Source organism: Piliocolobus tephrosceles, chromosome 1 (assembly GCF_002776525.5).
Source record: "Piliocolobus tephrosceles isolate RC106 chromosome 1, ASM277652v3, whole genome shotgun sequence".
Lineage (NCBI taxonomy): Eukaryota > Metazoa > Chordata > Mammalia > Primates > Cercopithecidae > Piliocolobus > Piliocolobus tephrosceles.
This window is the reverse complement of record NC_045434.1, coordinates 160,463,396-160,487,246: the sequence shown is the minus strand read 5'-3', so window position 1 is coordinate 160,487,246 and position 23,851 is coordinate 160,463,396. Positions and strand designations below refer to the sequence as shown.

The following is a 23,851-nucleotide window of genomic DNA, read 5'->3' as shown; positions in this document are numbered from 1 at the left end:
GTGATAGAACAGAAAGGGATATGAGCTAAGAGGAGTAAACTGGGAAAAACTTAACAAGGCCTGTTTGTTCAGATTCCTCTGGGTGTTCCTCTATTTCTATTTTTTAAATTTTGAGACAGGGTCTCACTCTTTTCCCCAGGCTGGAGTGCAGTGGCTCATAGCTCACTGCACCCTCAACCTCTTGGGCTCAAGTGATCCTCCTGCCTCAGCCTCCTAAGCAGCTGGGACTACGGGTATGTGCCACCATGCGTGGCTGAGTTTTTAAAGTTTTTGTAGAGACAGGGTCTTACTGTGTTGCCCGAGCTGGCCTCAAACTCTGGGGCACAAGTGATCCTCCTTCCTCGGCCTCCCAAAGTGCTGGGATTATAGGCATGAGTCACTGCACCTAGCCACTCTGTCTTTTGAGATTAAGATGCTGCTATCTTCTGGGTATAGAGAGGACACCTCTCACGCGAGGATCCTATGATCTGCTTCAGGGGATGTCCTTTCTGCACCTGCTGTTTCTCAGATTCCTTGAGCTTAAAATATGCAACATGCCAAGATATCATATTTTGAGAGTAGCATGTTCTGAAGCCTGTCATGGTCAACTCCCTATCACCCTGCCCCAGGTAAATTAATTTATAATTGTAGATTAGTTTTGTCAGTACTTGAACTTCATATGAATGGAATCATACAGTGCAGTTTGTGCCTTTTTTGGATCAGGTTTCTTTTTTCAACATACCATTTTTGAGATTTATCCTTGTGTGAATCAGTAATTTTTCCTTTTTATTTCTGAATATTATATCCCATTATTTGTTTATTCATCTGTTTCTAGACACTTGGGTTTTTATAGTTTTGGGGTTTTTATAAATAAAAATGCTATAAACTTCCATGTACAGGCGTTTTTGTGAGCATATATTTTCATGAATACTGCGTATTTGTGAGTGGAAGTGCTGGGTCGTTATAGTAAGTGTGTTTTTAACTTTATGAGAAACTACCAATTTTCCAAAGTGGTTGTGACGTTTTACATTTCTCTTAGCAATGTACAATAGTTCCAGGCACTTACAGCCTCGACACTTAGTATTGTCTGTTTTTAAATTTTAATTATCTTAATGGGTGTGTAGTGGCACCTCATTGTGGTTATAATTTGAATTTCACTGAGTGGAGTCTTGATAAAGAATGTTCTTGAGGTTTTCCTAAATTTTTCTATAGGATTATAGCCATATACAATTGAAATTCATCTTTTATATTTTTAAATTTTTCTTCAGGTATCTTTAAGAGTGATTGAAGGGAATAATTCAAAATGCCTGAAAATCCTGCTACAGGTATACTGGATATATTGTTCTATAATTTAGTTAATGAATGATTTTAAAATGGAATCTCAGATGGGACTTAACTATTACTCTACTTATTCATCTTAACCCAAGATAAACTGCAGGTCCTGCAGGTACTTGATCGCCTGAAAATGAAATTGCAGGAGAAGGGTGACACGTCGCAGAATGAGAAGTTATCTGTGTTTTATGAGACACTAAAGAGTCCTCTCTTCAACCAGATACTCACACTTCAGCAGTCCATCAAGCAACTGAAAGGACAAGTAAGTTACCCATCAGTTTTACGTTAATATATTATATTAATATATTCAAACCATCAAAGAAAGAGGAGATAGACAAAGACAAATTATCTTTAAGGACTCAGTTCAGCAAAGAGGCTGTATTGGGACCTGTAACCTATAACCTGTGGGTAGCACTGGCATAGACAATTTAGAAATGTCGATAATCAATTTTTTCTTTCGCAGCTGGGCGTGGTGGTGTGTACCAGTAGTCCCAGCAACTCAGGAGTCTGAGGTGGGAGGATTGTGTGAGCCCAGGGGTTCCGGGTTGCAGTGAGCCATGGTCATGCCACTTCACTCCAGCCTGGATGACAGAGGTGAGACCCTGTCTCTCAAAAAAAAAAAAAAAAAAAAAAATTGTGTTTGGTTTTAGAATATGGTTTTTGTACTTATTTAAATATGTAAAGGTCAGATGCTTTGAGAATTCTCAGCATCTTCAAAATTATAAAATAGTGCTTAACTTAAATATATTTTCTTTTTATTTTGAGACAAAGTTTCTCTCTGTCACTGAGGCTGGAATGCAGTGCTGTGATCCTAGCTCATTGCAGCCTTAACCTCCCATGCTCAAGCAATGTTCCCACCTCAGCTTCTAGAGTAGCTGGGATAGGTGTGTGCCACCACAGTTGGGCTAATTTTTAAAAATTTTTATAGAGACAAGGTCTCCCTATGTTGCCCAGGCTGGTCTCATGCTATTGGCCTCAAGCAGTCCTCCTACCTCAGCCTTCCAAAGTGCTGGGAATATAGGCATGAGCCACCTCGCCCAGGCGTATTTTCTTTGTGAAGCCTTTTTTTTTTTTTTTTTTTAAGTAGAGACAGGATTTCACCGTGTTAGCCAGGATGGTCTCTATCTCCTGACCTCGTGATCCACCCACCTCAGCCTCCCAAAGTGCTGGGATTACCGGCGTGAGCCACCTTGCCTGGCCTGGCCTGAGCCAACTCGCCCGGCCGAAGTCTTTTATCTAACAAGAAGTGATCATGCCCTTATAGCACAATAGTCACGCTTCTCTTAATTATCAAATATTTATTGTCTTTCATGCATATTCTGATTAAAAGTTCTTTGGAAGCAGGATACCTGGTATTTAAATATATAATTGTGTTTCCTCTACTCATTTGCCACACTCTCTGGACTCTGCAGGCTCTAATATATCATTATTGAGTAAGGGACACATATCACCTCTTCTTAGAGGGGGTGCAAATTAGTAGTTGTGGGATTTTTTTGTTTGTTTGTTTGTTTGGTGCTGAGATCGAACCAGAAGTTGTTTTAACTCTCTTCTTGGATTCTTTGTTTTGGGTCAGGGTTGGCAAATTACTTTTAAATCACCTATTCTGGAAGCTGAACTTGAATAGTAGCTATACTATAGATGAAATCTGGGCAGAATTTAAAACATAATTGGATCTAATTTATCACAGTTAAGTGAAAATTTACAAAATTTGGAAAAAAATGGTTTTTGCTGATAAACTAAAATGCTTGCCCATTAAGTCTTTTGTGAGTGATTTGTTTATAGCCAATTAAGGATTAAACTCTACACATATGTCTTTCTGTGAATTGCTTTCTTGAGACCAGAATTTATACCCTAATTTTAGCACTGCCTATATTGATGTTTAGCTTTCTGTATTTCTCTTGGTCGTAGAATATCACAATAGTGAATGCTGTTGGTAGCAACTGAAATTGGCAAAGATCAGCAGAAATCTATCACACTTGTTGGACTAAGAGTGGATGTAACTAACTATCCTATCCTAATAGCAAATCTTTATATTTGTATAGTTTGTGGTTGTTATATGCACAGTCATATTTTATGCATTGGACTGTGTAATCCCTGTATCCAGGGTTTTTAAAAATTTTTTCTCTGAGGTTTTATTAACATTCTTTTTTTTTTTGAGACAGAGTCTTTGTCTGGGCTAGAGTACAGTGATCATGGATCATTGTAGCCTCAACCTCCTGGGCTCAAGCAATCTTCCCACTTCATCCTCCCAAGTAGCTGGGACTACAGGCATGTGACACCATGCCCAGCTAATTTTTGTATTTTTTGTTGAGACAAGGGTCTCACTATGTTGCCCAGGTCTTGAACTCCTGGCCTGAAGTGGTCCTCCCACCTTGATCTCCCCAAGTGCTGGAATTACAGTGTGAGCCATCACACCTGGCCTAACATTTATTCTTTTTTTTTTGGAGACAGAGTCTCGCTCTGTCACCACTGCTGAGTGCAGTGGTGCAATCTCGGCTCACAGTAGCCTCCACTGTGGGGTTCAAGCAATTCTCCTGCCTCAGCCTTCCAAGTAACTTGGAATTACAAGTGTGCACCACCATGCCCATTTAATTTTTGTATTTTTGATAGAGATGGGGTTTCACCACTGACATTTATTCTTAATGTTACCTTTATTCTACTGTTTTGGCAGTTGTATCGACCAATGGTATTTTAAATTATGTCCACTATAATTACATGATTCTCCTCTTTCTACCAAAGTTTAAGTGGCTCCACGACTCACTCACTGCTAATCTTGAGTAAGTTACTTAGCCCTTGTGTGCCTTAGTTTTTATGCTCACAAAATGGGATAATGATATCTCATCAGACTGTTGTAAGAATGAAGTGATAATACCTGTAATCATCCTGGTACAGTACTTACTCATAGCAAGCACTCAATAAGTACAGTTATTATTATCGTTATGTGCTACCTGTGGATCTTTTGTGGCTCCCCACATGGAAATGTATAGATAAATGGTAAAAGGGTTAGTACCTTACACTGTTATACGACTGGATGCATCTGTATATGTGAAGTGTAATAAGATATCAGTGTACAAAGTAGTGGTAGAAGGCAGGAAATAAGAACAAATTTTAAACTATAATTTTGTTTTTATCTTTTTTTTTTTTTTTTTTTGAGACGGAGTCTCGCTCTGTCACCCAGATTGGAGTGCAGTGGCCGGATCTCAGCTCACTGCAAGCTCCGCCTCCCGGGTTCACGCCATTCTCCTGCCTCAGCCTCCCAGGTAGCTGGGACTACAGGCGCCGCCACCTCGCCCGGCTAGTGTTTTTTTGTAGTTTTTAGTAGAGACGGGGTTTCACCGTGTTAGCCAGGATGGTCTCGATCTCCTGACCTCGTGATCCGCCCGTCTCGGCCTCCCAAAGTGCTGGGATTACAGGCTTGAGCCACCGCGCCCGGCAATTTTAAACTATTAAACATTTTGTGTAATACTAAATTAAAAAAATTTCTAGCCTTGTGAATACACAGATTGATCTACCTTTACCTTATTTCTTTCCCATGTATATATTTAATGTACAAATTATCCATGTAATGGTTAAAATATATTTAATACTTAGAAACAGTTTTTCTATAGATTTCTGTTGATGATTCTTTTTTCTCTCCAACAGCTCAACCATATACCCTCAGATTGTTCAGCCCACTTTGATTTTTCTAGGAAAGGTTTGTTAGTGTTCACAGATGGTTCCATTACTAATGGAAATGTCCACAGGCCCTCTAATAACTCGACTGTATCTGGGTTATTTCCTTGGACCCCGAAGTTGGGAAATGAAGACTTTAACTCAGTCATTCAACAGATGGCTCAGGTAAAGTTGTATCTTCTCATGGAAATATTTAGCTTCATTTCTCCTGTTTTAGTTTTACAAAGGAACTTATACTCATTCTTTTTGCTGTAAGATGTGTTAGTATGTATTTTGCTTGCTTGTATTTTTATATTGTTAGGAGGAACTGACACCATTTTCTAACCTGTGTGTTGAAAATTTATTGGCTTAAAATTACATAAGGAAGGTATCCATGTGTGTGGTAAGGAGAGTTTTTTTAAAAAAAATATTAACATTTATGTTTTGAGATAAGGTCTTGCTAAGGAGAGTTTTTCGACAATGACTACTTGAATGCATCTCTATTCTTGTTAAAATAAGAGTTTTGGCCAGGCACACCGGCTCCCGCCTGTAATCGCATCACTCTGGGAGGCTGAGGCGGGCGGATCACTGGAGGTCAGGAGTTTGAGACCAGCCTGGTCAACATGGCAAAACTCTGTCTCTACTAAAAATAGAAAAATTAGCTGGGCGTGGTGGTGGGCAACTGTAATCCCAGATACTCAGGAGGCTGAGGCAGGAGAATTGCTTGAACCTGGGAGACGGAGGTTGCAGTGAGCTGAGATTGCGCCACCGTACTCCAGCCTGGGTGACAGAGCAAGACTCTGTCTCAAAAAAAAAAAAAAAAGAAAAGAAAAGAAAAACCCATGATTAATGAAAATTAAAACTAATATAATTTGGAAAATCTAGAAAACATTTGGAAGGATAATCCAGTTGTAGCCCCTGATACCTATTAAAAATTAAATAAACAATTAAAATTTTGGACATGTTAGTTTTATGTATGTTCACCTCGACCTTCAAGTGCCATTAAAAATGAAACGAGGTTTGAGTGTGGTGGCTTTTTTCTGTAATCTTTGGGAGGCAGAGGCAGGAGGATTGCTTGAAGCCAGGAGGTCAAGACCAGGCTGGGTAACATAGAGAGACCCCCCATTTCTACAAAAATAAAAATAAGAATATAGTCAGACATAGTGGCACTCACCTGTAGCTCCAGGTACCTGGAAGGCTCATGTGGGCAGATCACTTGAGCCCAGAAATTCAAAGCTATAGTGAGCTATGATCGCACGACTGTACTCCAGCCTGGGCGACAGAGCCAAGACCTATCTCTTAAAAAAAAATAAATAAATAAACTTGAGTTTCAGTGTTAAATAGAATCTGTTTAAGGTGTGATAATTAAATAATATTCTGGTCCTAGTTTTTGACTTTATAGTTCTATCCCTTTCTTTTTTTCCTTTTCTTTTTTTTTTTTTTTTTTGAGATGGAGTCTTGTGCTGTCGCCCAGGCTGGAGTGCAGTGGCGCAATCTTGGCTTATTGCAACCTCTGCCTCCCAGGTTCAAGCAGTTCTCCTGCCTCAGCCTCCCGAGTAGCTGGGACTACAGGCACATGTCACCACGCCTGGCTAATTTTTGTATTTTTAGTAGAGACAGGGTTTCACCACGTTGGCCAGGATAGTCTCGATCTCCTGACCTCGTGATCCTCCCGCCTCGGCCTCCTGAAGTGCTGGGATTACAGGCATGAGCCATCATGCCTGGCCACTTCTTTTCTTTCTATTTTTTTTTTTTTTTTTTGAGACGGAGTCTCGCTCTGTCGCCCAGGCTGGAGTGCAGTGGCCGGATCTCAGCTCACTGCAAGCTCCGTCTCCCGGGTTCATGCCATTCTCCTGCCTCAGCCTCCCGAGTAGCTGGGACTACAGGCGCCCGCCATCTCGCCCGGCTAGTTTTTTTGTATTTTAGTAGAGACGGGGTTTCACCGTGTTAGCCAGGATGGTCTCGATCTCCTGACCTTGTGATCCGCCCATCTCGGCCTCCCAAAGTGCTGGGATTACAGGCTTGAGCCACCGCGCCCGGCCTCATGCCTGGCCACTTCTATCCCTTTCATCTGGCTAACAATTATTTTTATGTAGTGCTGTTTTTAGTTGATTACATTTATGAAATTCTCATGTTATAAGTGCAGTTATTAACTAAAGCAATAAAATACCTGGCTGTCACAAGAACAGTTCTATCTGTTCTTGCAGGTAGAACCCATGTAAATGGTGGCCTTTTCAGAGTCTTTTGAATTTACCTAATAAATAGAATATCAATTAATCAACAGTAGAATTAAAAACAGAGCCCTGTAAAATGCAGCTGGTTCTGACTTAGGCTAAATACTGGCATTTTTGATATATCTAATTTATTTTCCTCATTTAAAAATATATTTTGCGACTGGGTACTGTGGCTCACATCTATAATCCCAGCAATTTGGGAGGCTGAGGCGGGTGGATTGCTTGAGCTCAGGAGTTTGAGACCAGACTGGGCAACATGGCAAAACCCTATCTCTACAAAAAATATAAAAATTTGCCAGGCATGGTGGTGCATGCCTATAGTCCCAGCTACCCAGGAGGCTGAGGCAGGAGGATCGCTTGAGCCCAGAAGACAGAGGTTGAAGTGAGCTGAGATCATGCCACTGCACCCCAGCCTAGGCGACAGAGCGAGACCCTGTCTCAAAGAAAAAAATAAAATAAAAATGTACTTTGCATCAAGAGAATTTAGGGAAGTTCAATGTAAAAAAGTAATTCAGAATTTACTATGGGAAAAGGCATTTTTCTCAGGAGTTTCCATCCAGCTTGGGTTTCATCTCATAATGTGAATGAAGTGTGAAAATACCTCTGATTCCCTGAGGTTGCAGAACACTGCATACGCTCTCTCTTATGCTCTACTGAAATAATCAAGTGAGAGGATTTCCAGAAATAATTTATTACTGAAATGCTGAGTTTATGTGGTTCTTAGGGGAAGCTACTTTTATGCTAAGCAATTTCAGTTCTGCAGACAGAGTATGTTGGTTAAATGTACACCATTGACTTTTTTTTTTTTTTTTAACGCTCCTTCATTAGGGCCGGCAAATTGAATATATAGATATAGAACGGCCTTCAACTGGAAGCCTTGGATTCAGTGTGGTGGCCCTCAGAAGTCAAAATATGGGGAAAGTTGATATCTTCGTGAAGGATGTCCAGCCAGGGAGTGTAGCAGACAGGTGGGGAAGCTGTTTATTTTCACTTTGCTAATTGTTTCCTGATAATTCTGACGACTATTATAAAGAGAGTGAAAAACTAGTCATAAAAACAGTAACAATAGCAGCTAACACTCGCTTTAGTTTTTGCTGTGCATTTGTCAGGCCTTTTGTGAACATCTTCCTGTACCCCATGGCAGCAGTTCCACTATATAGGTATCATCATTGCGTTCTACTGATGAGAAAGCTGAGATTCAGAGATTCAGTGGTCAACCTATAGTCACAGAGCTGTTAATGCTGAAGCCATGTTGTGATTCCAAGACTGTCTGACTGCAAAGCTAGTACACTATTTCCCTCTCTTACAGTTGAACATGATATTCTGGCTACGGACTGATCAGTAGGATAGGAATATTGAAGTTCTCATTCTGCATATTATATTGTTTATTATTCTTAAGATTATAACAACATTTTGGTGGTCATGTCACTCTACCTGATTTATTATGCTTATTGTCAATTAAGAGGCCTCTCAAGTCTATGTTATCTTCCATGTTGTATTTGCTTTTATGTTTTAAGGGGTATTTGCAAGCCTTTTATTTTGTCTCTGTTTGATTTCCAGTCTTTGGTTTATTATTCATTTAATAAGTATGCTATTCCAATGCACGTGTTAGAATAATAGCAACAATGGCAGTATATTATTATAAAATTCTTAGTCGATAATACATTTTTGAATTCACATTCTCCATTCATGGGGGATTAATTCTAGTCTCCCCAACTCAGATTTCAAACTTAATAAGTTTCCATGACTTTGCATCTTTTTTTTTTTTTTTTTTTTTTTTGAGACGGAGTCTCGCTCTGTCGCCCAGGCTGGAGTGCAGTGGCCGGATCTCAGCTCACTGCAAGCTCTGTCTCCCGGGTTCACGCCATTCTCCTGCCTCAGCCTCCCGGGTAGCTGGGACTACAGGTGCCCGCCATCTCGCCCGGCTAGTTTTTTGTATTTTAGTAGAGACGGGGTTTCACCGTGTTAGCCAGGATGGTCTCGATCTCCTGACCTTGTGATCCGCCTGTCTCGGCCTCCCAAAGTGCTGGGATTACAGGCTTGAGCCACCGCGCCCGGCCGACTTTGCATCTTTATTCTGACATCTAATGCAGCGTTTCTTCAAGAATTGTGGTGAGAATGGGTAAACAGAAAGAGGAAGAGTATCAGTGGTATTTGGGAGATAATAAAATCAAATACAGTAAACCAGGACAGAGTAAGTCCTAGGCTATCTTTAGGATGCACTTTAGCATAAGAAGTTCAAGACTGTGCTTCAGAATCTGACTCTTGATAGGATGCTAGGCTTGTCTAGACTTCAATTTCTTAGTATGTAAAATTTACTAAGTACTTTAAAAGGAAATTGTGAGGATTATGTGAGATAATGCATGTAAAGTACTCAACATGGTACCTGACTCATGATAAGTGCTCAGTAAATACTATTTGTTTTTTAGAGATTTTGCTAATTTTTAAAAAGAATCTGCTTACCCTGGTTAGCAGTTGGGAGATTGGTGCTTAGGAGAGATTACAAGGGCTCAGATTGGCCGAGCTCAGTGGCTCATGGCTGTAATCCCAGCACTTTGGGAGTTCAAGAGAAGCCTGGGCAACATGGCAAAACCCCATCTCTACAAAAAATACAAAAATTAACTGGGCGTCGTAGTATACACCTGTAGTCTCAGCTACTTGTGAGACTGAGGTGGGAGAATCACCCGAGCCTGGGAGGCTGAGGCTGCAGTGAGCTGCGATTGTGCCATTGCACTCCAGCCTGGGCAAATAAGAGTGAGACCATGCTCAGATATAAATTTGGAAGTAATCTCTATGAATTTTCAAGGAGGGTTTGGCCTCTATTGATAAATGTTGGACAAGTAGACAGTGAAGATGGGGTGAGAGAAGGTTATTGGTGTAGTTGAAAATATCGTTACCCCAGTGTGGTATGGGTAGAGATCAGATTGGAAGGGGTTCAGGAGGTTTGGTTTTATGCAGTAATGGAGGTAGTGTCCATACTTGCACAACTTTGGCGATGGGGTCCTATAGATTGTTTTTGTTTATTTTTCTAGGCAGATGGCTTTTAAAATGTGTCCATGTGTTTAAGGATGCACTACCAAATTAGGTAATTAGTTAATAACTTCTGTGAAAAACACTCTGAAGAGCTCTGTTATATAATTAAATAATTATTTGATAAATGTACTAAGTGAAGTAGTACCATAGGCAGCAGACTGCTTAACTTGAATAATAGATTTTTAAAAATCAGTTTATTAGGTCACGTAAAACAAAAATTTCTTTTCTTACATGATTAAGGGATCAAAGATTAAAGGAAAATGATCAAATATTGGCCGTTAATCACACACCATTGGATCAGAACATTTCCCATCAGCAAGCAATTGCATTATTACAACAAACCACTGGATCTTTGCAACTGATTGTGGCCAGGGAAGCAATCCACACAAAAAGCAGTACTTCTAGCAGCCTAACTGATACAACTCTGCCTGAAACAGTGAGTTGCAAATTTGAAAAAATACTTAATTTTGAATAATGCCATTGATTGTAAGAAGTGTAAAGACATTTAGAAGGTGTCGTTTTACTTTTCTTTTCTTCTTTTTTTTTTTTTTTTTTGAGATGGAGTTTCTCTCTAGTTGCCCAGGCTATAGTGTGGTGGCCAGATGTTGGCTCACTGCAACCTCCGCCTCCTGGATTCAAGTGATTCTCCTGCCTCAGCCTCCCGAGTAGCTGAGACTACAGGTGCCCACCATCACTCTCAGTTATTTATTTATTTATTTATTTTGTATTTTTAGTAGAGATGGGGTTTCATCGTGTTGGCCAGGCTGGTCTTGAACTCCTGCCCTCAGGTGATCCACCTGCCTCAGCCTCTCAGAGTGCTAGGATTACAGGCGTGAGCCACTGTGCCTGGCCCATTTTACTTTTCATAGTTAAAAAAGATGATCAGATCTCTGAGTGCAGCATTAACATGTTTAAACAAGATGTTTCATGAAGGTTTTTTTTTTTTTTCTCTTTTCAATGTCCTGTGGGTCTCTTTGTTGAAGATTATTATTTAATATGGAGGCCAAAGTGAAGTATTAGGTGTAATTTATTTAGTGATGGAGAGTGTTGTGTTCCTTGGTGATATAGCCAATTAATTGAGAGTTTTTATTAGAGATTTACTGTTGAGTGTTTGAAGTAAGATTTGATTATTTATTTGAAAAATATTATTTTTGAAAATTATGAGGGGATTTATGACCAGATTATTGATATTGCAAAATTATAGCTGGCTTTTTTTCATGTAAAGACACATATGGAACAATTTTAAAGAATAAAAGTATATGTCTCTTTTGGGAACCCTTGAACTTGCTTTTTAACGTTTTACAGATTTTGGCTTGCATTGTCAGAATGCAAGCTAATAAATCTTATTTTCTTATAACACTAAGTGCTAGCTGATTTATTTAATTTTTATTCATTGGGACAAAAGAAAAAATAAGACTGTCTTGGTACAATACAAGGTCACAACAAAAATTAATGTATAGGCATTTTCCCTATTGTAATCAGCAATATTTATACAGCAGAATTTACATAATAAATACAGTGAATAAAGTGGGGAATTGTTTAACGTATAAAGAACAAGGGCTTTGGAGTCAGGCTTGGATGCATTCAAGTCCATTTCTCCCATATCCTAGTGGTGTTATACCAGGCAGATTCCTTTACCTCATGCCTTCCTTTGAAGGTATGATGTCTAGTTCTCAGAGATGTTGTGAGGCTGAATGAGAAGGCATGTGAAGCACTAAGCACTGTGCCTAGTGCTGCACACATGTTCTGTGAATATTGGCTGCTATCAGCTAATATTAAGTCAGGCATATTATTTTAGTAAACTTTCTTGTTTCCCAGATAGTAGATGTTTTAGACATGAATTTATTAATCTCAATATTGCTTTTTTTTTTTGAGATGGATTCTTGCTTTGTCACCCAAGCTGGAGTGCAGTGGCGTGATCTTGGCTCACTGCAACCTCTGCCTCCCCAGTTCAAGTGATTCTCCTGCCTCAGCTTCCTAAGTAGCTGGGTTACAGGCACGTGCCAACATACCCGGCTAACTTTTTCATACTTTTAGTAGAGATGGGGTCACTGTACCCAGCCCTCCAATAATGCTTTTTATTTAAGACTGCATAGTAACTTTGCAATTTAGTATAATAGAAAAACTGGATGGGTATGATGGTTCACACCTGTAATCCCAGAACTCTAGGAGGCCTAGGTAGGAGGGTCGCTTGAGACCAGGAGTTTGAGACCAGCCTGAGGAACATAGTCAAACCCCACCATTATGGCCAGGCACAGTGACTCATGCCTGTAATCCCAGCACTTTGGGAGGCCAAGGTGGGCGGATCACCTGAGGTCAGGAGTTTGAGACCAGCCTGGTCCACATGGTGAAACCCTGTCTCTACTAAAAATATAAAAATTAGCCGAGTGTGGTGGCACATGCTTGTAATCCCAGCTAGTCGGGAGGCTGAGGCAGGAGAATTGCTTGAAACTGGCAGGCGGAGGTTGCAGTGAGCTGAGATTATGCCACTGCTCTCCTGCCTGGGTGACAGAGTAAGGCTCTGTCTCAAAAAAACAAAAAACAAAAACATCCCACCTCGACCAAAGATTAAAAAATTAGCTAGGCATGGTGGTACATGCCTGTAGTCCCAGCTATTTGGGAGGCTGAGGTTAGAGGATGGATGATCCCAGGAGTTTGAGGCTGACATGAGCTCTCATCATGCATTGCACTGTAACCTGGGTAACAGAGTGAGACCTTTCCTCTAACAAAAAGAAGAAAGAAAGAAAGAGAGAAAGAGAGAAAGAAAGAAAGAAAGAGAGAAAGAGAGAGAGAGAGAAAGAAAAGAGAAGAGAAGAGAAGAAAAGAAAGAAAGAGGGAGGGAGGGAGGGAGGGAGGAAGGCTAAGTAATTAGTATGCCCTAATGATCTTGAGAGGGAGGATATTGTTCTGCAGTTGGATTATGTGAAGTAATGCCCATTTCTCATAGAAACCTGCTACTTAGAGGGGAAATGCTTATGTCTTTTAGTCTGATTTGTATAGTCCTATTGCTAATATCTTCAGTGGGGCCTACCTTTCCTCTCCCTCATAAGAGTCTCCTAAATTAGTCTCTCCACTTTGTGTCCTACTACCATTTTAGATTCTTCTCATTGCTGCAAGATGAATTTTCTTAAACCACTTCTTTGGTTCTGTCATTTCTCTTCTAAAACCTTTAACTATTTCCACTTGATTACCCAGTTAAATCCAACTCTTTGACCATATCTTTCATCCATTGTGTTATCTGGCCTAGCTTTGCCCTTATATTTTTTTTTTGCTTGAATGTCTTCCTTTGTAGTGCAACTTAAATGCCCCTTTTCCTTGAAGTTTTCTGTAATTCTTCATTGGTTTTGACTTCATGTTCTTCCTTCCCTGTAAAAAGTCTTTATAATATTTTGTGATTCTCTTTGAAGCAGACATGTATTTACTGGTCCCTACTATGTGCTGGGCACTGTGCTGGATATCCAGTGTAGAGTGAGGAGTGAGGAATGTTGCCTGTGCTCTTAGGGCTAGTGCCTTATGATCCAATATTCTGCCTTGTATTTTAATTATTTGTGTTTTACTTTCTACTGGATTATAAGATCCCTACGGTCAGGGACCATATGATTATCTCTGTCTGTATGACTTAGCCTGTAGAACATTGCCTTGATTAATTGTATGAATGTTCAATTTGTTGCAATGTTACTTTCGTAATGATTGTATTGGAAAGCTAAGAATCTGAGTATTACTGATCCTGTGACTCTTATGTGCCATTAATTTGTAGGTTTGTTGGGGCCATGTTGAAGAGGTTGAGCTCATCAATGATGGCTCTGGACTAGGTTTTGGTATAGTTGGAGGAAAAACAAGTGGCGTGGTTGTGAGGACTATAGTTCCTGGAGGATTAGCAGATCGAGTAAGTCAACCTTCCTTGTTATCATTTTGGTTTTATAAAATTTAAGTTGTATGAATTGAAATGTAATTTTATAACATGAGTTACCAGGATATATGACTTAATAACTAGAATTTAAGTATAGCTTAAAAATGGTTTATTCTGTAAGTATTATTAGTATACATGCTGTCTTATTTTAAACAGTTCCTAAATCAACATTTTTGGTGTTTGTTTTGCTTATAATTGACACGCTTCATGATTCCATCAGAGGACAATTTTTTTTTTAATTGAAAAGTGTTGTTAATGAATATTGCATTTTGAACATCTGTATTATTCTCCTCTAGTGTGTCTTTCAATGGCCTAAATGTTAAAATCAGAAGATAATAGCGATTATAAACGTTTGTCCCAATATCATACATGGTAAATTTCACTTGAATTAAAATTTATGGCCTTATAAGTTAAATGACTACCTTTCATTGTTTAGCAGTGTTTAAACTGAAAGTGGGCTATTAAAAAAATTAGCAACTGTTTCTGCTTAATTTTATATTGAAGAAATGTTAATTACTACATTTAGTTTTTAGAAATTAGTTTACAAATTTGACTCTGAAGCCACTTAATAATAAGCCCATATTATATAGAATAGCCATGATAATCAAAAATAACTTTAGTTATTCCCATAATCAGAATGATATGTAAAATTTCACTGATTATTGCCCAGTTACATATAAATTTATCCCTTCTAATAGACATACATGAGTAAAAATGAGCTTGCCATGCAAATGCAGCTTCAAGGCAAGTTCCTTGGCTCTTCATTTCTGATCACAATTGCTTCACCTTATGCAGCTTGTGGAGCCATTGATGTTCCTCTCATCATTTCAGCACCTAAGAGTATTTATTTAGAACAGCAGTTGTCAAAGTTTGGTTGTGGGCCTCTGGAGGGCTCTGAGAGCCTTGCAGATGGTCTATGAGATCCAAACAGCTTTTACAATAATACCACGACGTTATTATCCCTTTCACCCTGTTAACATTTGTACTGATGATACAAAAGCAGCTGCAGGCTAAAACTACTGGTGCCTTGGTGCAAAACAAGGCAGTGGCCACAAACTATTATAGTAATCATTTCATTCTTTTCTGCCATGTGCTTGCAACAAAAAAGAAAAAAAATGCCGTTTCAATTGAAGTTTTTTTATGATGCAGTAAAATGATTAATTTTAGTAAATTTTGACCATTTAGTGCATGTCTTTTGAATATTGTCAAAATGGGAAGTATTATGTAGCATTCTTGCTATGTACTGAAGTATGACGGTTGTCTTAAGGAAAGTTATTTGCAAGGTGAATCTGCTACTTTTTTATGTGGAACAGCATTTTTATTTTTATAAAAATAACTGCAGAAAAATTATGTTTATCCAGACTTGGGTATTTGGAAGATGTTTTCTTGAGAATGGATGATGTTATTTTAAGGAAAACAACTGACACTGTTTGTTAGCAACAATAAAATTTGAGCTTAAGCAAAAAGTAGAATTTTGGAAAATTTGTATTTTACCATGAGCTTGACATTTCCCTAATATTTAAAAGCTTTCTAAGGCTGGGCGTGGTGGCTCATGCCTGTAATCCCAGCACTTTGGGAGGCCAAGGTGAGAGCATCTCTTGAGCCCAGGAGTTCGATACCAGCCTTGGCAATGTGGCAAAAACCTGTCTCTACAAAAGACACAAAAGTTAGCTGGGCATGGTGCTACTTGGGAGGCTGAGGTGGGAGGAGGTGGAGGCTGCTTTGAGCCGAGATTGTGGCACTGAACTCCATCCAGCCTGGGCGACAGAGTATGACCCTGTCTGAAGAAAAAAAAAACAAGAAAAGAAAAGTAAAGAAAGGCATTTCTGATTAGATTGTTGATTGATATTAATCAATATGATTGTCTTGATATTATATGATGAAATATGTCAGTACTTGGAAGGTCTGCATAACTGTGAATTGGTATTTTCTTTTCTTCTCCTCTTTTTTTTTTTTTTTTTTTTTGAGCAGAGTCTTGCTCTGTTGCCTAAGCTAGAGTGCAGTGACATGATCCTATCTTATTGCAGCCTTGACCTCCCAGGCTCAAGCAGTCCTCCTACCTCAGTCTCCTGAGTAGCTGGTATTACAGGCATGTACCACCAAGCTAGGCTAATTTATTTTTATTTTTATTTTTTTGAGACAGGGTCTCACTCTGTCACCCAGGCTGGACTGCAGTGGTGCGATCTCAGCTGACTGCAGCCTCCCTCTGGAGCTCAAGTGATCCCCCACCTCAGCTTCTGGAGTAGCTGAGACTACAGACACAGGCCACCATGCCTGGCTAATTTTTGTGTTTTTTTGTAGAGACGGGGTTTCACTATGTTGCCCAGGCTGATTTCAAATTCCTGAGCTCAAGCAATCCTCCCGCCTTGCCCTCCCAAAGTGCTGGAATTATAGGTGTGAGTCATTGCACCTGCCTGGCCTTATTTTTATTTTTTGTAGAGACAGTCTCACTTTGTTTCCCGGGCTGGTCTTGAACTCCTGGCCTGAAGTGATCCTCCGGCTCAGGCCTTCCAAAGTGCTGGGATTGTAGGTATGAGCCACCATATTCAGCCTCAATATTTTGTGAAGACCAGTATGTGATGTGACAAAATAATATGTAGCTAAATGATCCTCTCGAAAATCAAGATAGATGAGTCGATTTCAATAGTGTCTGAAAGTTTGTTGATATAGTTCCAGATTCTACATTGTAACTGTATAAGAAACCACCACTCCCCATTCCAACTATATATCCTATCGAGGCCAGATATTCTTCATATACTTCATATACTTCATCCGAAACAGTATATTGTAACACATTGAATGCAGAAGCAAATGAGTCCAGCTGTTTTCTTTTAAGCCAGATATTAAAGAGATTTGTAAAAATACTAAACAGTCCCATATATGTACATATATATATATATGTATGTAAGATTTGATGACTTGCTAGGAGGATTCACAGAACTCAGCATACAGTTGTACCCATAGCTATATTTATTACAGTGAAGAATACAAAGCAAAATCAACATGGAAAAGGTTGCGTAAGGTGGAGACTGGAGGAAACCAAGCACAAGCTTCCATGAGTCCTCTCCCTGTGGAGTCATATAGGACACACTTACATATATATATATATATATATATATATGGGCAAGAGTGGGACTGTTTAATATTTTTAATTTAATTTAATATATAATATATACTATATAATTTAATATATAATGCATATATATATATTTAATATATATATATATTTTGAGATGGAGTCTTGCTCTGTTGCCCAGGCTAGAGTGCAGTGGTGCAATCGTGGCCCACCAGAACCTCTGCCTCCCAGGTTCAAGTGATTCTCCTACCTCAGGCTCCCGAGTAGCTGGAACTACAGGTGTGTGCCACCATGCCTGGCTAATTTTTGCATTTTTAGTAGAGATGGGGTTTCATTATGTTGGCCAGGCTGGTCTTGAACTCCTGACCTCGTGATCCACCCGCCTCAGCCTCCCAAAGTGCTAGGATTACAGGTGTGAGCCACCACGCCTGGCCAATATTTTTTGTTTTGGAAAATATGGCTCTTTTAAAAACATATACACAATATACATAAATATTGATAAAAATTAACATTAAATATTAAATATTAAAAAATTCCTCAGTACCAATTTTTGCATGTGTATAAGTTTGTGAATTCATCTTTACCAGATTTCTCCAGAGAAATAGAACCAATAGGATATGTGTGTGAATATTTTTAAAAAGAGATTATTTTTAAAAATTGGCTCATGCCATGGTGGGGGCTGGCAAGTCCAAAATTTGTAGGGAAGGCAAGGAGGCTGGAAACCCAAACTCAGGAAGCTCTGTTACATTCTTGAGGCAGAATTTCTTCTCTAGGAAATCTCAGTTTTTGTTTGTGAATTCTTCAACTGATTGGATGAGACTCACCTACATCATTGAGGGTAATCTTCCTTTACTTAAAGTCAATTGTTTGTATATGCTAATCACATTTACAAAGTACCTTTGCAGCAACATCTAGATTAGTGATTGACCAAAACAGTCAGCACCACAGCCCAGCCAAGATGACACATATAATTTAACTGTTATCCATTACCACAATCAAGGTTATCAGCGTATTCATTACTCCCAGCCGATTCCTGTACTACTTTGTAATTCCTATCCCTCCATCCTTAATCATTTTTAAGAGTGTAAAGGAGTTCTGTCTTTATCCATTTAGTGTTGCTACAAGGAAATATCTGAGGATAGGTAATTTAAAATAAAAGTGGTTTATTTAGCTTATAGTTCTGCTGGCTGGAAAATTGGGCATCTGGGGAAAGGCTCAGGCTGCTTCCATGGGGGAAGATGGACAGCCAGTGTGTGCAGAGATCACATGGGCAGCGAGGAAGCTGGGGTGGAGAGGCGGAGGAGGGGGGGCAACTCTCTTTTTAACAATCAGAGTGAGAATTCACTGCACTAAGTAAACTCACTGCAGAGAACTCAGAGCAAGAACTCACTGCACCAAGCCATTCATGAGGGATTCACTCCCATGACCCAAACACCTCCCATTGGGCCTCACCTCCAACAGTGGGGATGAGATTTCAACATGAGGTTTGGGGGGACAACCATCCAAACTGTAGCAAGTTCTGAGACCAGAATGTTTGAGAATGTTCATTTTATAGACCTTTAAAACACATCTGTGGCTGGGTGCGGTGGCTCATGCCTGTAAGCCCAACACTTTGGGAGGCTGAGCTGGGCAGATCACTTGAGGTCAGGAGTTTGGGAGCAGCCTGGCCAACATGGTGAAACACTGTCTCTACTAAAAATACAAAAAATTAGCCGGGTGTGGAGGTGCATGCCTGTAATCCCAGCTACTTAGGAGGCTGAGGCACGAGAATTGCTTGAACCTGGGAGGCAGAGGTTGCAGTGAGCCAAGATCACACCACTGTACTCCAGCCTGGGTGACAGAGGAAGACTCTGTCTCAAAACGAACAAACAAACAAAAACCACACACATCTGTGGCACAACACAATATTCTTTAAGGATTCTTTAAAAATTTTTTTGTAACCTAGAAAGAATAAAATGTTGCGGAAAAATTTGGGATGCCTTTCTTTGTATTCCCTCCCTCCTCCTGCCTCTGCCTTAGAAGTTTTAATAGGTTTTTTTGTTGGAGAGGCATTTTTTTTTCCCGAAATGCAAAGTGGAGTGGTTATTGTGCAAAACAAAGGGTCAAGTAAATTTAAACAAAATCCGATAGGTTTCTTTACTGTAAGAATTTTCTTAGCTTTTAAAATACTAACGTGCTTTATGAATTTTCACAAGAGTAAGATGTGCAGAGTTTCCCAGATTAATCCCATTGAGGCATTGTTGGAAAAAGCCCAAGTCTGATTTTCGCCCTTTACTGGAAGGGATCGTCACTATTTCAGATCATCAAAGAGGAGGTAGAGGGTATGCTTGTCATAGGGTCATAAGAGCTCAAAGAGAAGCAAGTACTTATGCCAGACATTGTTATCTGCTTAATGTACATTATTATCATGCAACCTTCAAAACACTCTTAGAAGTTTTATTCCCAAATTGTAGATATGGAAACCATTAAGAAATTGCCCAAGGTTACAGCAGCTAGGTGAGCCACAGAGTCAGGATTGAGCCCATATCTGTTTGATTCTGAAGTCTGAGCTTTGTCGTTAGAATTTATCCAAAGTTAATCCTAGTGTTTCCTTTTCCTGATATACACCTGTGCACAATTGTTCACATCTATCAACAGGGAGTAGCCAGCTCTAGGAACAACAGAGCTATTATCTCTTCTAGGGCATATGGTAAGGCCTAGGCATAGGGGACAGAGCAATATTCACTTCTCCTTTCCTCTCATGTCAGCTGATGGCAGATAAAATCTCTTCAGCCTTCTTGCTATAACCAATTTATCTCCTTCCTCAGCCTGGCCTCATTTGTTGCTTATTACCAGTCAATGTTATGCTTGCTGTAACTCATGAAATGACTTAAGCTACAGCACCCTCAGGCCCTAGGCTGTGGCACAAGACATGGTGTACACCCTCCCTATTATCTACCTTTGGAGAAATTCGTCTCAACACATCTACATCCAAATTAGCCTCTGAAAGGAAAGAGCATAGGATTATAGCATGTGAGCTTTAGAATCAGACAGATGAAGCCTTGAATTCTGAATCCACCTCTCACCCTGGGCAAATGACTTCTTGGCTTAATTCCATGTTTCTAAAATGGTCCCCAAGACACCAGATTTGATGACTTGCTAGGAGGATTCATAGAACTCAGCATGCAGTTGTACCCACAGCTATATTTATTACAGTGAAGAATACAAAGCAAAATCAACATGGAAAAGCTTGCATAAGGTGGAGCCTGGAGGAAACCAGGCACAAGCTTCCACGAGTCCTCTCCCTGTGGAGTCATATAGGACACACTTAAATCTTCCAGTGGTGAATTATGACCACACATCTGAAACGTCTGCCATGGAAGCCCATCAGAGACTCTGCCAAAACGTAGGGTTATTACTGGATGCTGGTCACAGAGGCACACACTGTGTAGCATATACTGAAGACCTAGACTTGCAGAAGAATGCAGGTGTTCACTCTTTAGGCACCTTGAGCCATTTTTACCAGGGAATGGTGAGACCCCTCACAGAATCTAAGCTCCCAGGTGTTAGCCAAGGGCTAACCTTGTAAGAAGGCCTTTCCGAGGAAAGTTAATGCTTTTTATTTTTTGGCAGGAGATAATTTTGCTTGCCTTAAATAAAAGTCTGTGTGAAAATTCAATGTTAATCAATGTAACATGCTTAGCACAATGCCTCTTAGTTCCCAAAATGCTTATAACCCAATGAGAGAGAAATTTATTCTCATTTTGCTTAAGAAGGATCTGAGACTTAGGTAAGATAAACAACTGACCTTTGGCCACACAACTTGACCAAAGTAGAGCTAGGATTTGAACTTGGGTGCATCTGATTCCAAAGCCCTTACTTGTCTTTCTGTTGTGTCCTGCCACTAATGATGTAAAAGAAATGAAGTAGAGAATAGCATTTATTTATGTAAAAAAATTGATTGATTTATAGAAATCTTTTAAGAAACATTATTGAGATCTAGTTACAATGTCCAATCAGTTAATATAATCGGGCCAATTCCATGGATAGGGAAATTATATGATATTAAAAGGGTAGCTAAAAGGCCTATCTCTCTGTAAGCCTCAGAGCCTCTCCAAAATTCACAGTGCTTGAAACACTCACCTTGAGAACATTCTATCAGTTGTAGCAAGAGGTAAACATCTTTTTGGGAGGTACTTTTTGTTTTGTTTTGTTTTGTGTGACATTGATAATGGGCAGTGTAAAACCCTTGAAGTGCAGAAACCTATTTCATGTGATCTGAGGAAGTTCTAGGGCAGTCAGGTGTACTGGGATACCTCGTTGTCTTCAGAACACAGCCTATTTAAAGGTTGTCATACATTATGACATTTTGGTATGAAGCAGTTAAAATATGAGTCTATTGACTACCCAGTAACCTAATACTACGAAGGAATGGAACCAAGCAAGGGTTTGAGGGTGGATGTGGACTTTGACAGACTTTTCAGTGTAGAGTAAGGAAGGCCCAGCTTGAGGTCACTAAATGGTTGGTTAGTCCCAAGCAATTTTGCTTTGAGTGATTCTATGAACGGATATTTTCTTTATCTTTAAAAATCAGTTAATGAGTGCTCTGGGAATTTGAGTAGGATAGGATAGTTTCTTTAATTCCTTTAGGGAAAAAGTGCTTATTTTGTTTTATAAAGTTACACTTTTCTATCAATGACATGTTGCCTTTTGATTGAAGACCAATAATAAAATTGGCCTGGAATCAAACGTAGTTATTATTTCATTTTCTCAGTTGTGGAAGTATTTGGTGCCTTTTTTTTTTTTTTCCTAAATAGAGACAGAGTCTTGCTCTGTCACTTAGGCTAGAGTGCAGTGGTGCGATCCTAGCTCACTGTAGCTTCCAACTCCTGACTTCAAGCAGTCTTCCCAAAGTGTTGGGATTACAGGTGTGAGCCATGGGTACCTGGACTCATTTTTTAGTTTTTGTTTTTTTTTTTTTTTTTTTTTTTTGAGGCGGAGTCTCGCTCTGTCGCCCGGACTGGAGTGCAGTGGCCGGATCTCAGCTCACTGCAAGCTCTGCCTCCCGGGTTTATGCCATTCTCCTGCCTCAGCCTCCGGAGTAGCTGGGACTACAGGCGCCCGCCACCTCGCCCGGCTAGTTTTTGTAGTTTTTAGTAGAGACGGGGTTTCACCGTGTTAGCCAGGATGGTCTCGATCTCCTGACCTCGTGATCCGCCCGTCTCGGCCTCCCAAAGTGCTGGGATTACAGGCTTGAGCCACCGCGCCCGGCCTCATTTTTTAGTTTTTGAAGAAACAAATTTGATTTCTTCTTTTGTAGCTCAGGTCTGAATTACTATAGGTTTTAAAAATTTTTTAAAATTATCATACACAACAGCATATCAGAGAAGTTAAAATGCAAAGTAATGTGGGTTTTTTTTTTTTAGCCTAAAGTTGCTACTTTTTTTTTGTTTGTTTTTTTGAGACAGTGTCTTTCTTTCTCTGTTGCTCAGGCTGGAGTGCAGTGGTATGATTTTGGCTCACTGCATCCTCCACCTCCCAGGTTCAAGTCTTGTGCCTCAGCCTCCCATGTAGCTGGGATCACAGGTGCTCACCACCACTCCCAGCTAATTTTTGTGTTTTTAGTAGATATGGGGTTTCACTATGTTGGCCAGGCTGGTCTGGCAACAGAGTGAGACTCCGTCTCAAACAAAAACAAAAACAAAACAAAAACAAAAACTCTTGACCTCAGGTGATGTGCCAGCCTCGGCCTCCCAAAGTGCTGGGATTACTGGTGTACATTCACTGTAAGTGTGTGATACCCCTGTTGCATCAGCTATTTTAATTTTTCTGCCTTTTACACTATCTTCGCCAATATGCGTAATTTTTTTCTCTTTTGAAAGAATCTATGGATTAATAAAACTTTTATATGTGAATGTTTGATTAGCATGCTGTGTACTTGAATCTTGGCATAGCTATTTATTGGTTTTCATTGATTGACGATTTCTGTTAAAGAACAAAAGGGACTTTTTGTTTCCTCACACAGAGACAGGTTATGGAAGGAGAATGTTGATCAGAAAATATCAATAAAATGCAGACTGGGGCTGCTGGACTTAGACAAGGTAGCTGTCATTTTGGTGTCTTTCTATCAATCTGACTAATGACTATTTTTGTGCTTATGAATTCTTTAGAACACCTGCTTTTCTGCAGGAAGAAAATGTTTGGCTTTCAGTGACAGATGCAAATTATCGACATCATTTTAAATTAAGAGTTGAGGTAAAATAGAAGAAAACTAATGCCTAGGAAGTGACTAAAAATATACTTTATGATAAAATGTCCTTCTTTGGCCAAGCCAAGGATGAAAACACTTATTAGACATATTTTTTTAAAATTTTTTGATCAAGGCATAATTTCTTCAATAGAATAGTTTGATTTACAGAGGCAACTTTACCTTTATTTTTCATCAGGACCACTGACTTTCTCTTAAGTAGTTGCTTATTTTGTTTCAAGTCTGTTGCATGGATGAAAACAGAATATCAAATTATCACTATTAAAGTAGAAATCCAGCAATTCTTCATTCCTTTTTTCATAACAATATCCTCCTTGCATCTGTTTCCATTTTCTAAGTCTTTCCAGATGTTTCTGAGTTAAATTGCATTTCTGCTGCACCACTTCTCT

General features: G+C 39.5%; 1 protein-coding gene across 2 annotated transcripts in view; it reads left to right on the top strand.

Moving 5' to 3' along the window:
- PATJ (PATJ crumbs cell polarity complex component) overlaps positions 1-23,851 on the top strand; it is a 422,851-nt gene that overhangs the window by 20,704 nt on the left and 378,296 nt on the right. For both annotated transcript variants that reach the window (XM_023187375.3, XM_023187368.3), the window contains exons 2-7: positions 1,248-1,304; positions 1,407-1,573; positions 4,954-5,148; positions 8,025-8,164; positions 10,470-10,665; positions 13,987-14,115. In XM_023187375.3, the coding sequence (XP_023043143.2) occupies positions 1,283-1,304; positions 1,407-1,573; positions 4,954-5,148; positions 8,025-8,164; positions 10,470-10,665; positions 13,987-14,115 (849 nt within the window). In that variant the 5' untranslated portion in view covers positions 1,248-1,282. The remainder of the gene's footprint in view (positions 1-1,247; positions 1,305-1,406; positions 1,574-4,953; positions 5,149-8,024; positions 8,165-10,469; positions 10,666-13,986; positions 14,116-23,851) is intronic.